Source organism: Orycteropus afer, unplaced genomic scaffold (assembly GCF_000298275.1).
Source record: "Orycteropus afer afer isolate SDZICR_OR568_19922 unplaced genomic scaffold, OryAfe1.0 scaffold00013, whole genome shotgun sequence".
Lineage (NCBI taxonomy): Eukaryota > Metazoa > Chordata > Mammalia > Tubulidentata > Orycteropodidae > Orycteropus > Orycteropus afer.
The window spans coordinates 23,659,678-23,674,140 of NW_006921600.1; the positions used below are offsets into that span (position 1 = coordinate 23,659,678).

The 14,463-nt window shown below is 48.6% G+C and overlaps 1 protein-coding gene across 1 annotated transcript in view; it reads right to left on the bottom strand.

Annotated features, from left to right (window-relative positions):
• Positions 1–14,463, bottom strand: part of NFASC (neurofascin) — an 80,462-nt gene that overhangs the window by 35,039 nt on the left and 30,960 nt on the right. The window contains exons 10-21 of the mRNA XM_007953519.1: positions 13,922–14,065; positions 13,159–13,270; positions 12,165–12,331; positions 11,542–11,689; positions 10,112–10,236; positions 9,151–9,195; positions 7,751–7,852; positions 7,280–7,477; positions 6,220–6,290; positions 4,581–4,803; positions 2,239–2,354; positions 380–584 (exon numbers count right to left, since the gene is read on the bottom strand). Of these exons, the coding sequence (XP_007951710.1) occupies positions 380–584; positions 2,239–2,354; positions 4,581–4,803; positions 6,220–6,290; positions 7,280–7,477; positions 7,751–7,852; positions 9,151–9,195; positions 10,112–10,236; positions 11,542–11,689; positions 12,165–12,331; positions 13,159–13,270; positions 13,922–14,065 (1,656 nt within the window). The remainder of the gene's footprint in view (positions 1–379; positions 585–2,238; positions 2,355–4,580; positions 4,804–6,219; positions 6,291–7,279; positions 7,478–7,750; positions 7,853–9,150; positions 9,196–10,111; positions 10,237–11,541; positions 11,690–12,164; positions 12,332–13,158; positions 13,271–13,921; positions 14,066–14,463) is intronic.

The window sequence follows — 14,463 nt, forward strand, 5'->3', positions numbered from 1 at the left end:
GGCTCTGATGGTCTTAGGTGCCGAGAAACAAATCAGACACCTCTGGTGGTCAGGATGAACCATGCAACCTTCAGTCTCAGGAGGTGGTGGGGCAACCAATGGTCTTGCAGTGCCCTTGGGGACCAGTTTGCATAGCCTGCTGGGAATTATGTCAGCAGACTGCACAGGATTTCTCTTGAGATACAACCTCCTGTCAGGGCAGGTCACCTTGGCGATGAATTGCTCTGTGAGAAGGCAGGAGCTGCTCAGCTTGTAGGTCACCGGCTCCTTGAGATCATACAGAGGTCCATTTGCACGGTCCATGCCAAGTGCTCCAGGCCCATGGATATGTGCCTCCCCTCATCCTGCCCCACCCTGGAGAGTCACAGGGCAGACCTACCTCCTTCTGGAGTAGTAAACTCCTTGGTTTCACTGCGAGGCCCATCACCTCTCCCATTGACCACAACCATTTCCAGCTTGTAGTTACTGTAGGGGAAGAGGCGGCCCACCACACCACGGGGGCGGTCACCAGGGAAGCTGGCTTGCTGTCTCTTCTGAGATACCCATAGGTTCTTCAGCAAGCTGCTCTCCCTCCAGTAGTAGGCCTTCAGGACAGAGGCAGGCTGGTGAGGGGTTGGTCAGGCAGAGCTGGGTTAGTTGTTAGTGGTGGTGGTAGTGACCGGTCTTCCCTTTGCTTGCTACAGGCTCCAAGTCCCAAATGACTGGGGAAGCAGCTTTATAGTCTCCATTCATTAGTCACTGGTGAGTATGAATTTATGTCAAACAAGAAGTAGAATTTTTGGTTCCAATCATTTTCTGAGCTATGTCACCTCTCTGAGGAATGGGCAAGTTGGCCAAAATTACATCTCAGCTGCTCTATGATGGGACTTATTCCCATGCTGGGTAACAGGTTGCTCAGGGAGTCAGTCGGTAACAGATCACAGACGTGAGCCAAGGGTCCAGGCGTGGAAAGCTCTGCTCTGTGCTCAAAGACTGCATCGTCTCAAGTTGGATTAGTATGGTTAAGATTCACAACAGATGGGAGTTAAAAAGTAGCAGGTTATTCTCAGAAGTCTGAATAAAAGAAAGGGCTGATTTAATCCTTTGAAGTCAAGGGCTTCCTTTAATATTCTTTGAAGATCTTTAGGAATAAGATGTCCAATGACAGTGATATGCCCAAATCAGTGGGATGCTAGGCTGCCTGGTGGCAAGAGCTTGGACGGGAGAGAATGGCCTATGGAAGGTAGGAGTGTCACAGGGCACAGTAGAAAGAGTTTGTAACATAAGCTCTGATTACCAGTGGGTAAGGAGCCACATGTCAGGCTGTCCATAGTAGGAAAGGAATGGGCAGGCCACCAATGGCAAGGAAAGGAGTAAGTTCAGCCTTAAGAAGGGAACCAGATGGAAGCTTTAGCCAGAAAAATCTCCAGGCAAATAGGTTAGGGCCAATGTAACAAATTAACACTCAACTGTTGGGAAAGGGCTCACTCAAGTGTGTACATCATCTTGCATTCCTCTACCTACTTACCAAATTCATTCCTCAAGAAGAGACAGACCCCCTGTTTGTTCATCAGCCAACTCTTGAGGTCCTCTGAGGTCACAGGACCTGAGTTAATCCATGGTTGCAGCCTCCCTCATCCAATTTTTAAATAGAGCTACTCATTCCATAAGGGTGAAGAGCCTGTATACCTTACAGTTTCTCTTCCTTCCTCCCACCTCAGGTCTCCTTTCCAAGAGGAGGGATTACTGAACAGAAACTGCTCCCAGGCGGGGAAGACCAGAAGTCCAAGGCCTAGATAACCCATGTATTGGATAATCCAGAGTTGGCTGCGACAACAGGGAAGATGACTACATCCTTTTAGTGGTTTTGCCTGTTAGTTGGAATTTTAGAAAACCAGAACTGGGTCAGGCAAGCAGGACCATTAGGAGAGGGGACGGTGTAGCTCAGTGGTTCAACACTGCTTCCAAAGATACACATGTGTCCACTCACACATGTATCACTGTGCTATGCGATGTCAACCCAAACCCACTGCCCTTCACATTACTTTCTGCTGAGCTAAGAGAATCAGCATATTTGTTGCAGGAATCATCTGGGTACATTTTTTGAAAAGTTAACCCCAGACATCATCTTCTTGAGCAACTCTGGATTCAATAAATATCGCTAGCACCACTTCCAAATATCTTATGCCCCACATCTGCTGGCCCCTGCCCCGGTTAGTGAGCTGGGTGATTAGGTGGGTTGGGAGCTGGCTTCCTCACTCGGTACTCTCTGAGCTGGCCTTGGACCGTGTCGGAGTAGACTCGGTTCCATTGAAGGCTGATGGCTGTGCTGTTCAGGACGCGGATTTTAACATCAGTGGGTGCAGCCCTGGGATCTGCAATGTGTGGGGACAGAGAGCTGGTTATGTAGGGAGGGCTGGCCCTGGACTCTAGGGTCCCTTCTAAATTGTTCTTTGCTGGACTATCCCTCATCTACTCTGTACACTAGGCTGCATAAGGGCAGAGGCTATGTTACCACCCTCAGACTGTGCCTGAAGGAGCATGGGAAGACTCAGGGCAACAGGGTGGCAATCCAGGTGGGAGGGATTCTGCCTACACATTTGGGGAAATTATTTGCTACTCTCATGTGATGGACAGTCTCTGTTTGCCCTTCCATTCCATTCCTCCCCATGTTTCAGGTATAGGGAGGCTGCCGTGTCTGAACAATATCAGCTGTGCTCCCTTGTTCTCAGGCTTCTGGATGGATTTGGCCAATAAGAGGCATCAACAGGAGATCCAAGAGTGGGAGGACAGTGAGGATGGGTAAGTATTTTCTTACTCAAGTGTGTACATCATCTTGCATTCCTCTACCTACTTACCAAATTCATCCCCCAAGAAGAGACAGACCCCCTGTTTGTTCATCAGCCAACTCTTGAGGTCCTCTGAGGTCACAGGACCTGAGTTAATCCGTGGTTGCTGGGCTGCAAGTTGACAGCATTGCACTTTTCTATGCAAGGCCATGTTCCTGTGGGTAACCCTCTTTTTGGTTCTGGTGATTCATTTGTCCCTTGCCCCTTCAAGGCTCAGGTGGTGGGTACTGGCTTCCTACTGTTGCTAGCCCTCAAGGTGTTTCCCCAAACCTTGCTTTTTCCCTCTAACCTTGCCCATATATTACAAATAGTCCCTTTTGAGTGTGCCACCTATTTCCTACCAGGGTCCTGCTCAATTTCCCTTGTCACATTACCCATGGTCTGAGGAAGCTCTCATCTAGGCTCAGGAAGGGATTCTGATCCTATGACAACCTGGGAAGGGAGGTCTATTCCCTCCTCCAGGACTGATTCTTGCCCTTCTTCTCCCTCTCAGCTACTAAAGTGGTTCTGCCTTGTTCCCTCTAATCCACCAGAACACAGCTACAGGGGTGGATGGGTGCCATGGGAACTTTGGGACAGCCCATGAAGTCCACGGCCAGATGCTGCCCTTCCCACACTTACCATCCAGAGTGATCTTATAGGCCTCCTGTCTGCAAGTGTCTGCCAATGTGGAGGTTAGAAATGGGACAGGCAGAAGGGCCTGTTTACCACTTGTGCTCCCACGGGGGTCCAGTCCATACATCACCTCCAGGAAATGGGACCACACAGTCCAACCCTCTCTTCTACTGTCTCATTGTTATGAATGCCACTCTCGTTACCTATGATGCCAGCACTGCCCTCTCTGACTCTGCTCTTCCCCAAGACTCTCCTTCCTCCCTTCCTTCTGGTCACCCTATTTCACCTACATGATCTCTTCTTAGATCAGACCAGGCCCAACAGGACATGGGTTACCCTGAGACAGGAGGGGACTCTGATGCCCCTGCTTTGCTGAGCAGCCTCCTGGATTGATATGTTGGAGGCAGACAGGCCACCGTCTGGAAGCCAGGCATATACTTCTACACGCATGTTCAGAATCTTGTTGATTTACCCAGTGCCAGCTTCCAAAGAACTTCTCTTTTTATCAACAATTCCAAGGGCTTACAGAAGCATTGGGAACATGGGCAGGTGGCTGGTCTGGAGACTGGACATTGTTCCTATCTAGTCCTCTGTAGACCTTCTATATTCCTTGAGGCTTCCTTTAGTGAGCCAGAGGGAAGGGGCTTGGACTGTGGCCCTGCTTCCTGTGCAATTGTCTAATTATGGTTCTTCACAACAGATAATCCTATGGTCTTTTCTTGGCACTAACACTGCTTGGCAGTAAGGTAGCTTGCCTGGGGATCAGTAGACCTGGGTTCTACTTCCAAGCCTGATATGTACTATTATATAATATTGGGCAAGGATTTTCCCTTTCAGGGTCTCAGTTTTGACATCTATAAATTGAGAGTATAGGACTAGGTGGTTTCTAATGATCTTTCCAGTAGTGACATTTAGTAATTCTAACTAGGGATTGGATGATAATAGTTCTGTTCCTGACATCATCTGATGCCTGTTTGCTCCAAGTTTTGTAGGGGACGTCACTTTCCTAGGAACTGATTGTCGTTGTAGGATGTTTGTGGAAATCCTATGACCTAACCCTCAGGTTCCTGGCCTGTGAGACTGGCCTTGCACGGCCCAGATGTGAAGGTCCCAGGCAGGAAGGTGGAGGGTACTCACAATCTTCTCCTGAGTAACCGATGACAGTGTCTGGCTCCGGGCCTTTCCCAAAGTCATTTTCAGCCTGGACTCGGATCTCATAGGGCACGTAGACAGGGGTCTGCCCCACCACATAGCGGGAGCCCCACACTGTGACGTTGTTCCAGGTGTCGCGAGTCTCTCTCCGCCGCCACTTGACGATGTAGCGCAGGTTGGGGCCAAAGGCAGAGGTGGCATTCATGGGCTGAGTGGGGAGAGACGGACAGAAGGATGGAGAGGGTATGGACAGAGGATCTCAGATCCACCCACAGCTTGCCCTCTCTTTCTGGGCTAGATACCCTTCCCAGATCCACCTAACCTTGGCTAGCCCCCTTGCAAGAGTGGGGAGAGCAGGAATCCCTTTCCTGCTGAGATGCCCAAAAGCTCTGAGTCCAATTAACTCAGCAGCATTTTAGGCAAGCAGGACCAATTTCTGATTTTCTCTGCATGTAGCTTCTTTGTGAAAAATGTTTCAACCAAGATCCAGCCACTTTGACACCCATAGTCACCTACATTTGCAGGTGCATGGGAATTGAAAGCTATATTTTCAATAGGGCTCTTTCCTATGACAGGTGCCAAAATAAAACAAAACAAAACAAAATTCAAAACTAAACTCAATGCTGTCGAGTTGGTCCCGACGCATAGCAACCTCTCCTTGGGTTTCTGAGGCAGTACCACTATGGAAGTAGATGGCCCAGTCTATTCTCTAACATCAGAAAGGGATGAGTTTAAGTTCAGCGACAGCATATCTCCTGCTGATGAACTCAAATATTAATAACTGATCTCAGTCTACTAAATCCACATATCTGTCCTGCCTTTTCCAACAGGTCATAATTCTCTACACAAGAGTAGGGTAATTCTGTTTTTACTCTACTCCCTGAGGGTCCAGTCCAGGAATCAGTTCTCTGGAAGCCTTCAACACAGAGCATAATCCAAAAACCAACGCTGTGGAGCTCATGAAGATAAGGTCCAAGTATTCTGGCCTGGGTTTAGCCCAATTGCTGTTACTTTGCTCTGGCCATGGCTGCTGCGAGACCAGGACCTCAGCCACTGGGACACCATGATCTCACTGTTGTATCTCTTTGTCTTATAACCCATGTTAGTGCCTTAGAAATGCTTGTATTTCAGTGGCTGAACTGCCTCTCTCAGACTTGAAGCCACCCAGTTTGTGGGACTTGTTCCAGCAGCCCTAGAAAACTAATACAATCACATACCCTAATTTTGCTTTGGATGATGGGGCCAGTGAGCCAAGATGAAGATGGGATTTTGCAATCCTGGCCTGGAGGAAGTCTTTTGAATCATCTAGCTCATTTCTGCAAAAGAAGTCCATTTATTTTGCTAGTATTCTCCATGACTGTCATCAGACTGGCAGTCTATGTTCCCTGGTCACCCCTGCTCTGTTTTCTCTCTGGCTCTTAGACTTTTCTCTTGACTGGTTTCTGGATGCTTATCTCAGAGAAGAGCAAGGTTTCTTGAAAATGAGTCGCCACCAAAACCAACCAGATAGCCTGAACCACAATGTGGTCTTAGGGCCTCAGGGGAATAAAGGGAAAGGAACCCCAGGTATACATCGCCTAATGCACAGGGGCCACAAAGGTGCAGGACAGGGAGGGACTCTTACCGTCCATGTGATCTCCATGTTGTTCTTCCTGGTTCCCTCTCCCTTCACGTCTGCGGGATTGGACTCAGGGGCTGGAACCCAATAATGGACACAACAGTTCAAGTCCAATTTGTGCCTTACCAGGGGCATGGTAAGCAACCTACCTCCTCTCCACCAACTGATCCCTTCTGCACTCTGTCTTTTCTCAGCATCTATGTACTCACTCTATATGTAAGGAGCCCTAGTGGCACAATGGTTAAGGTTGGCGGTTTGAACTCACCCAGTGGCTCCACAGGAGAAAGACTTGGTGATCTGCTCCTGTAAAGATTACAGTCTAGAAAACCCTGTGGAGCAGTTCTATTCTGTCATGTGATATTATTCTGAGTCAGAATTAACTCGATGGCATCTAACAACAATCTTATAGGTAACTGAATTGTTTTGTCTTTTATCATGTGCATGGTGGGCCTCCTGTCTTAAGATTAAACCCCCCAAAGCAGGACTAACTTCTTTTGAATTTTAATCTCTTACCAGATAGCATTTATTAAAAGGCTTTCATATTGTGGGGGGTCAATACAGCTAATTTAACTTGGATTAGCTCCTTCCCAGATGAGCCACTAAATATGTTTAATATCAGGCTGGTTTATCCTGTCATTAACTACTGAGAGTTTCTCCACCCTCTATGAGCTGGTGTGAGTGCAAAAATCCAAACATTACCCAAATATGTTAGGAAGGGGAATCTGATATAACACCAGATTATATATATTTCTGTTGCAAATCTTTGCCATACCTTTCTCCTTTAAAGCAGATAATTAAGAGTTATTCATAATATTAATAACAATGATAGCAAAAATTTAGTGGGTGCTGACTATGTACCAGGCATCAGGCTAAGTACCTGATACACATTTTCAAATATAATCTGCACAACAGCCCCATGAATAGGAGCCATCTTCTCCACAGGTGAGGAAAACAAGACTTGGAGAAAGTAACTTGCCCCAAATCATGTGGCTGGGAGCTAGGGGAACTCAATGTGAACTCAGGGTGCCTAGTTCCAGAGCTTTCTCTGTTAGCCTCAACTACTCACGTGCTCCACTGGTTCGGTAGCGCTCAGAGGGGAGGCTGGGGTGGCTGCTTCCGACTTCATTGATGGCAATGACCCGGAATTGATAGTTGACATATGGGGACAGCTGGAGGACAGCAGAGTTGACACTACCTGGAAACTTGGAATGGTCATGCCAGACCCCTGGTTGGAACTGGTCCTCTTCAAACTGGACAACATAGTCTGAATGGGCAAGGAAGACAGCTGTTTTAGGAGTCGAGTTAGGGGTGATCTTCCTCCTCAGCTTGTTTATTTAATAATCTCCCTTGGGGAGATGAAGGTGCAGGCAGAGTTCTTCCCAAGACACAGAGGGGGAAACTGAGGTCTCCATGCATTCTGCAAATTGCCCAGGCCACTGATTAAGTAAGGCAGAAGTGGGAAACCAGAGGAAGGCCTTATGTTTTGAGGCTAATATCCCCCTTTTCTGTCTTTGGAGCCCAGGGCCCCTGAGCTGACCTGTGATGGGACTGTTGTTATCATCCCCCGGGATCCAGGTCAACCTCACGCTCCTCTCAGCCAGGTCGGTAAGCTCCAGGTCCCGGGGTCGGTCTGGTCGTCCTGGCAGCAGAGGGAGAACACACCACGCAGGACTCCTGAGTTAGAGCTGGTCCCAGCCCTGGACGCTGTCCCACGCAAGCAGGTCCTTGACAGGCTTAGGGTCAGCACAGGGACCACCCTTCCCTCAGGGGGCCAAGGAAGAACAAATTCCACCCCTCCCCCAAAATATCAAAGGATGAAAGGGCCTAGAAAGAATTAGGACTAACCCATTCCATCACTGTGGCTATTCTAGCACCAACATTTGGAAAAAGCTGTCCCTTTCATTATATCCATGTAACAATATTTAGGAAGGCTGGTGAGGATGTGTGAAATTTTTCTCATGATGATTTTCTTCTGTGCTGTGTGCTGAGGCTTCTATGCTGTGTGCAGGAGCCCAGGAAGGTGTTTGGAGTGCAGAGCAGGGCAGGCAGGTCAGGGAGATGGGGGTAGGGACAAAGAAAGAGAGCACCTCCAAAGTGGCCTCCCAGAGGGTGGGAGGGACTAAGCAGGGCAGAGCCCAGCCTGGCATGGACATGCAACCTGCTTCTTTTAGCGCCCACAGGGGAAGGAAATGGAGACTTAGTCTAGATGTGTAGTGATAGTCAGCAGGTCAAAGGAATCCTAGGTGACTTCCAAAAAGGCGTAAGGCAGCACCTTTCTGGGCCTCCAGTCTTACTGGGATTTCTTTAGCAAGTACAAGTGCCATCCTAGTCTAGGGATAAAGCCATTCAGCCACTGATTGGTCAGGGTAGGCAAGAATTTTTCCCATCTTGGCTCCCAATTCAGTGATTTCCAAGTTCTGGCTGGTTACTCGAAGGACTTGGAAAGTGAGTCCCATGAGTCCATGTTTGTGTGTGCTCGCGCATGTGTGAGTATAGATTATAAATGAGTGTGCAGTCACAGCTGTGGGGAAGTTGAAAAAAGACTGGCTACTGAAAATTCAAAGTGGGCTTTCCTGACTGGATCTTAAACACTTCTGAGGCCAAGCTAGGGGAAGAGAACAGGCCCACCCCCAGGGCTGGTGAGTGTGGGCAAAGGTAAGAGATGCAGGTGGAACAGCAGTCTAGGACTTCAGAGCTCAACTGAAGACAAGTCAATGTTCCCTGCTAAACAGCAGGACCCAGAGTAGAGCTATTACATGGGCTCAGAGAGTGAACCTGGGACACCCAAAGAAGGTCAAATTTGGCAGGGGGAGGAAGTGTCAGCCATGAAATTATACACAGCACATCCTTTCCTACAGCACTTTCTTCCTTGTAGACTCTATCCTTTCACACACATAGACAGGGCCTGGACCAGGGTCCATGATTAGTATGAATTACCTTTGGGTAGGGCAGCCAAACGGTTAGTTGGAGTGGCCTGATCAGCTGCAAAGGTAAGACAGGTTATCCAGGTTAGCAGGTTATCCAGGGTTAAAGGTATTCTGTAAGGATGGGAACAGGCAGCTGAGGATTGAACAGCTGCCCCTGGGTGGAGGTGTTCTGGGCACAGCTTCACCCTCCCGTCCATGGAGACTCCCTCATCCGTTATAGACGCCTTCTTGGGTTTTTGCCACAACTGGTATTGGACTCTGTTTTCTTCCCATCCCAACATTACTTTTGTCCTTGGGTTTACCATTCCCAGCAACTGTGCCTCTCCACTGTGGAAGGGATAATAGCAACTGGACTGAGAACACTAATACCAATGGAAGCAGGACACCCAGTGAGAGGACAGAGGGAGGAGGAGAAAACAGGGGAGTTGCTTCCTTGGAAGGAAAGGCTACTTTCCCCTCAGCTTGGGATGATTTAGTATTTACCACCAGACCCGGACACCAGGGCAGGAAGAGATGGGGATCATCCTGCAAAATTCATAGCACACTGTGAAATCCCATCATAAACCAGGGGCAGGTGGGAGGGGGAGTAAGGCTAGCAAAGGCTGTTGGAAGGACAAACACAAACTCAGTTTTGTTTGAATTAGGAAGTGTTTTAATTGACTTAGTGGTATCGAGTTAGCTGTAAAGGATGTAAAAATGATCACACTAAGAAACCCCTCCCACTTTCTCTCTATCATGGCACCTTTCAGTTGAGGATTTGGAGGCATTCATTATTCAACTCAGGAAGTAAGTCGTTCTGCATAGCTTGTTCTGAAAGTGGCAGCCCATTGACAAAGGGCAAGAGATCACCATGCCTTATTGGCTGTTGACCACAGGCATAGCCCTTGGAACCATCCAGGCCCACTGCTTTTCTGGCTGCTGGAGAGGGGTAGGGGAGGGTGGTCAGTTCCAATAGGAACAGCGGCAGTTACCTAGCACAGTGAGGTAGGCCTTAGCCAGGTCTTGGTCCAGCTCAGTGCTGGCAACACATGTGTAGCTACCCTGGTCTCGCTCTGCCACACCAAAGATTGTCAGGGAGTCGTCTTCTTTCTTCATCCTGCAAAAGCACCGAGGCAGGGTTGGGGGAGGCAAGTGGGAAGAGACTGAAAGGCCGGGGGAGTGCTGGGCTCTGCCCTTGCTTCTCCCTACAAGGGGATCATGAGTCACAAAAAGCAAGACGCATCTCAGGCTGAACCCCCCTAGAGGATATGAGACACCACTTAATGCTCTGAGATGCTGAGGTCTTCCCTGTCAGCTTGAGCACCTACAGTGTTTAATGAAATGGGGAAGAAAGTGGGCAGGACTAAAGTGATGCGGAACTGGGTTCACCGTCCTTGAACGCCACACTGTGTGTCTCTATGCCTTTCTTGTACTGTGCATCCCTTCCGAAGTAGGAAACCACTCTCCTGCTCCTTCAAACGGCAGTATGGTAACCCCCTCTTCTTGTATTTCTAGCTCTGTCTTTAGCTTGGGCTTGTGTGTTCTCTGCACCCAAGCCCAGGCCAGGTTTGCCCCAGGTGTTTCTGAACTGTCCTCAAAGAAGGCAGAAGGCATCAAAGAGCAGGAAGAGACTGCAAAGCTGTCAGTATCACCCGAGCACATCTGCACCTGACTCCAGGGCACATCTCTGCAAGCAGCTGTTACCTCTGTCCAACCTGCCCCTGAGGAGGAAGAGGGTACAGCAAAGAGCAGAGAGCCTGTGGAGGGTGTGGAGGGAGACTCGGACCAGAGATTCTCAACCCTGACCACACATTAGAAACACTTGGGGGAACTTTTAAAAACTACATCCTCCCCCACCAATTAAGTCAGAATGAGGAGCAGGGGAAAGGGGGCAGGCATGCACATATTTAAAGCTTCCCAGGTGATTTCTGGGGGCAACAAGGGTTGAGAAGCACCAATATGTACAATAATTTTGAGAAGCCAAAATGCAGGGAGAGATGACTCCAGCCAACTCTGCTCTCTACTGGAGAAGAGGAGAACTGCAAGCAGGGTTGCAAGGATAAGGCCCAGCTGTGGGAAAGAAAGGGGGGAAGACAGGAGGAGAAAGGGAGGGGCCCAAATGGAAGGGAAAGAAATGAAGAGAGAACTGAGTAGGAAAAAGGGAAGAAGAGGGAGAAAAAAGAGGTGAAGGAGAGAGAAGAATGGAGATGATGAGAAAGAGGGTGAGGAGGAGGTGGGAAAGAAGAGTATTTCCCCTGAGGTGGGAGGAGGAGTCACTGGGGCCATTGTTCTCCTCAGCTGTTCCTCAGTAACACAAATGACAAAGCTTCCCTATCCCTGGGTTTTACAGTGTCACCAATAGGGAAGGAAAAGAAAATGTCACCAAACTAGCACAGGGAGAGAGCAAAGGAGGAATGGAAACCTGTTTCCAACATAGAGTGGCTCGTCGTCCTTCAGCCAGGAGACTGTGAGTTTCAGGGAGGGGTCATGCTTCACTCGACATTCCAGCTGCACCGTACTGCCCCTCTTGGTCACCTGGTCCTCAGGCATCCGGTAGATCCTGGTGGGGTCTGAGGGGAAGCCCAAGGACCCTTCATTGACTCATTCTCTGCCCACTGCCCCCACGTGGTCCCACATGATATGTACAACCTGGAGGCCTGGGCCTGACCATGGAAGGTGGAGAAACAGTATTCAGTTATCCAAATGGAGGGCAGTCCTGGTGTGGGTGATCCCAATCCCAAATCCTTTCTGCCTGGCTCCAGAATACAGGCTGTAATTTCTTGGGTGACAATGGGGAGCTGGTATGGATAGCAGATTTCCCTTCAAATCCCATCAGAAGCAGGCTGATTATAAAATGACTTGATGTACCAGCCCCTGGTCGGTTGGAAGCCTTGGGCAGGTATGCAGATGGACAGAGAGAATCCTACTTGGTATTAAACATTAGGGGTGGTGCGTTTTCAGGATATGATCACACATGGATAACTATGGGGAGATGGCATCCTTCCGCTACTCCACACTCTCCCACCTTTGAACCTGGTCCCTTACCTTTGACCTCCAGGCGGACTTGGTTTTCAGCTTTGCCCAGGATGTTGGTAGCAACACAGGTATAGATGCCTTGGTCCTCTTTGCGGATCATCTTAATTTCCAGACTGCCATTCTCATGGACATGGTAGTTGCCACCATCCAGGTTGCTTCCCTGCCCATTCTTAAACCTCACAACAGAGCAACAGGACACAAAGCATAATGAGAAAGGACCAGCCTACGGAGGGGGGCAGCAACCAATTGAAAGAGCCCATGCTTACAGTCTGGAGCCCTGAGCTTTCCTGCTAGGGCTGCCTCCAACCACTGGGTGACTCTGGCAGTCACTGTTTCTTTCTGAGCCTCAGTTTCCTCCTCTGTACAAAGAGAGGCTGATCCAGATAATCTGCCAAGTTCTTTCCAGCTTAGACCTTTGAAAGTTTTTTCCCAAAACCAAATGAGGTGCTGTTAATTATGACTCCTGGTGACTCCATGAGTTGCAGAGTAGAAACTCCACCCCATAAGGTTTTCATGGCTGTGCTCTTTTGGAAGCAAATCACCAGGCTTTTCTTCCAAGGCACCTCTGCATGGGTTTGAACTACTAATCTTTTAGTTAGCAGTCGAGTGTTTAACCATTTGCACCACCCAGTTCCCAGGTGTTGCCAAATATCTATTAGGAGTCAGTATAGGAATAAGAAAAGGAGCTCTGGTGGTGCAGTGCCTAAGGCATTTGAATCAACTCAATGGCACTGAGTGTGTTTATTTTGGTGGTGTAGTGGTTAAGGCACTTAGCTGCTAACCAAAAGGTTGGTGGTTCGAACCCACCAGCTGCTCTGTGGAAGTAAGGTAAGGCAGTCTGCTTCTGTAGAGATTTATAGCCTTGGAAACCCAATGGGGGTCGTTATGAGTTGGAATCAACTCGATGGCATAAGTTTTTTTTTTTTTTTTGGTTATAGGAATAAGAAGGGGAAGATGTAATAAGAAAGTCCTTCTGCTGGGGACCAACCATCCTGGAACTTACCATCGGAGTGTGGGAATGGGGGACCCAAAGAATGGGCAGTCCAGACGTGTCCGGTTGTAAAGGATTACCCTCATGAGCTGGTTCCGGGGTGACAGCATTCGAGGTGGCACATCTGAAATTTGCAGAGAATCAATCTTGGGTGTTGGGTCTAATTCCTCAGTTTGTTCCCCTCACTATCATCTGTACATCCTTTTTCCTTATAGCATCTTTCCAAGCACAAAGATATCTTCCCTTACCAACCTTCCTCCTTTATGAAGTTTCTCAGGATTAGGTGAACCAAGCTTATCCCTCAAACTACTACATTCAATCCAGTTTTTGCAAAGAATTTCCCCAAATTATTCAGCAGATTCTGTACTTGCCCCCCACAACCCTAAGTCATCTCTTAGCCACCCTTTTCCATCGTTTTCTCCATATTGAAGGAGGGCACAAAATATATTCAAAATCATTTCCCACCCTGAGATCCAACAGAAAACCCAGGGTGAGCCAACTGGAGAGATGAGACATCCATTCTTGCTCATCGGGGGAGGAAGGAGATAAAGACTGACTTCCATGATGGAATTAACTCTTTCTGCACATTTGGATTTTAAGTCCTCCATCTTCCCAGAAATCTCATCTTCAGTCTCCATGATACCTCCTCCATTCTGCCACTGCTTTGTCCTCACCTGTCTGGCTAATCTCCTCACCTGTCTGGCTAATCTCCCAAGAACAAAGTGGGCCCCATGACATAACTAAGACAAGGGAGACTCACTGGGTGTTTACTTACCCAGCACACTGACAAAGGCATTGGCCAGCAGATAGCCATGCTCGTTGGAGGTGTTACACTGGTACACAGCCCTGCTGCTGATCTGGGTGTCACGAAAGATGATGGTATCTCCAGCCACCTCACGGTTTGGGTTGGGTGGTGCCGCTACAGATAGAACGAGATGCTGCTCATAAGAAACGGGTGGGAAGGTTGAGGAGCGCTCACGGCTTTGGCCAGGCTCTCTTGCATGACTGGGGTGCTGTGCAGGAAGCACTAGGGAGGGGGGTCCCAGAAGATCTGGTTTCTCGCTCTACCATTCCTGAGCTGTGTGTCCTTGGGCCTATGACCCAACTTGGCAGTCTATTGGTCTCTTTTTTCAATGAGAACAGGACTCCCTGCTTGACCTATATAACAACTGGGCAGGGGGCTGAGAGCATAAGCTTTGGAAATAGAAAGGAGTTTGAATTTTACCATTATCATAACAACAACAACAACAACAAGCACTACTTAGGGAGCTCTGGTAGCATAGTGGCTAAGACACTTGCCTGCTAACCAGACGGCTG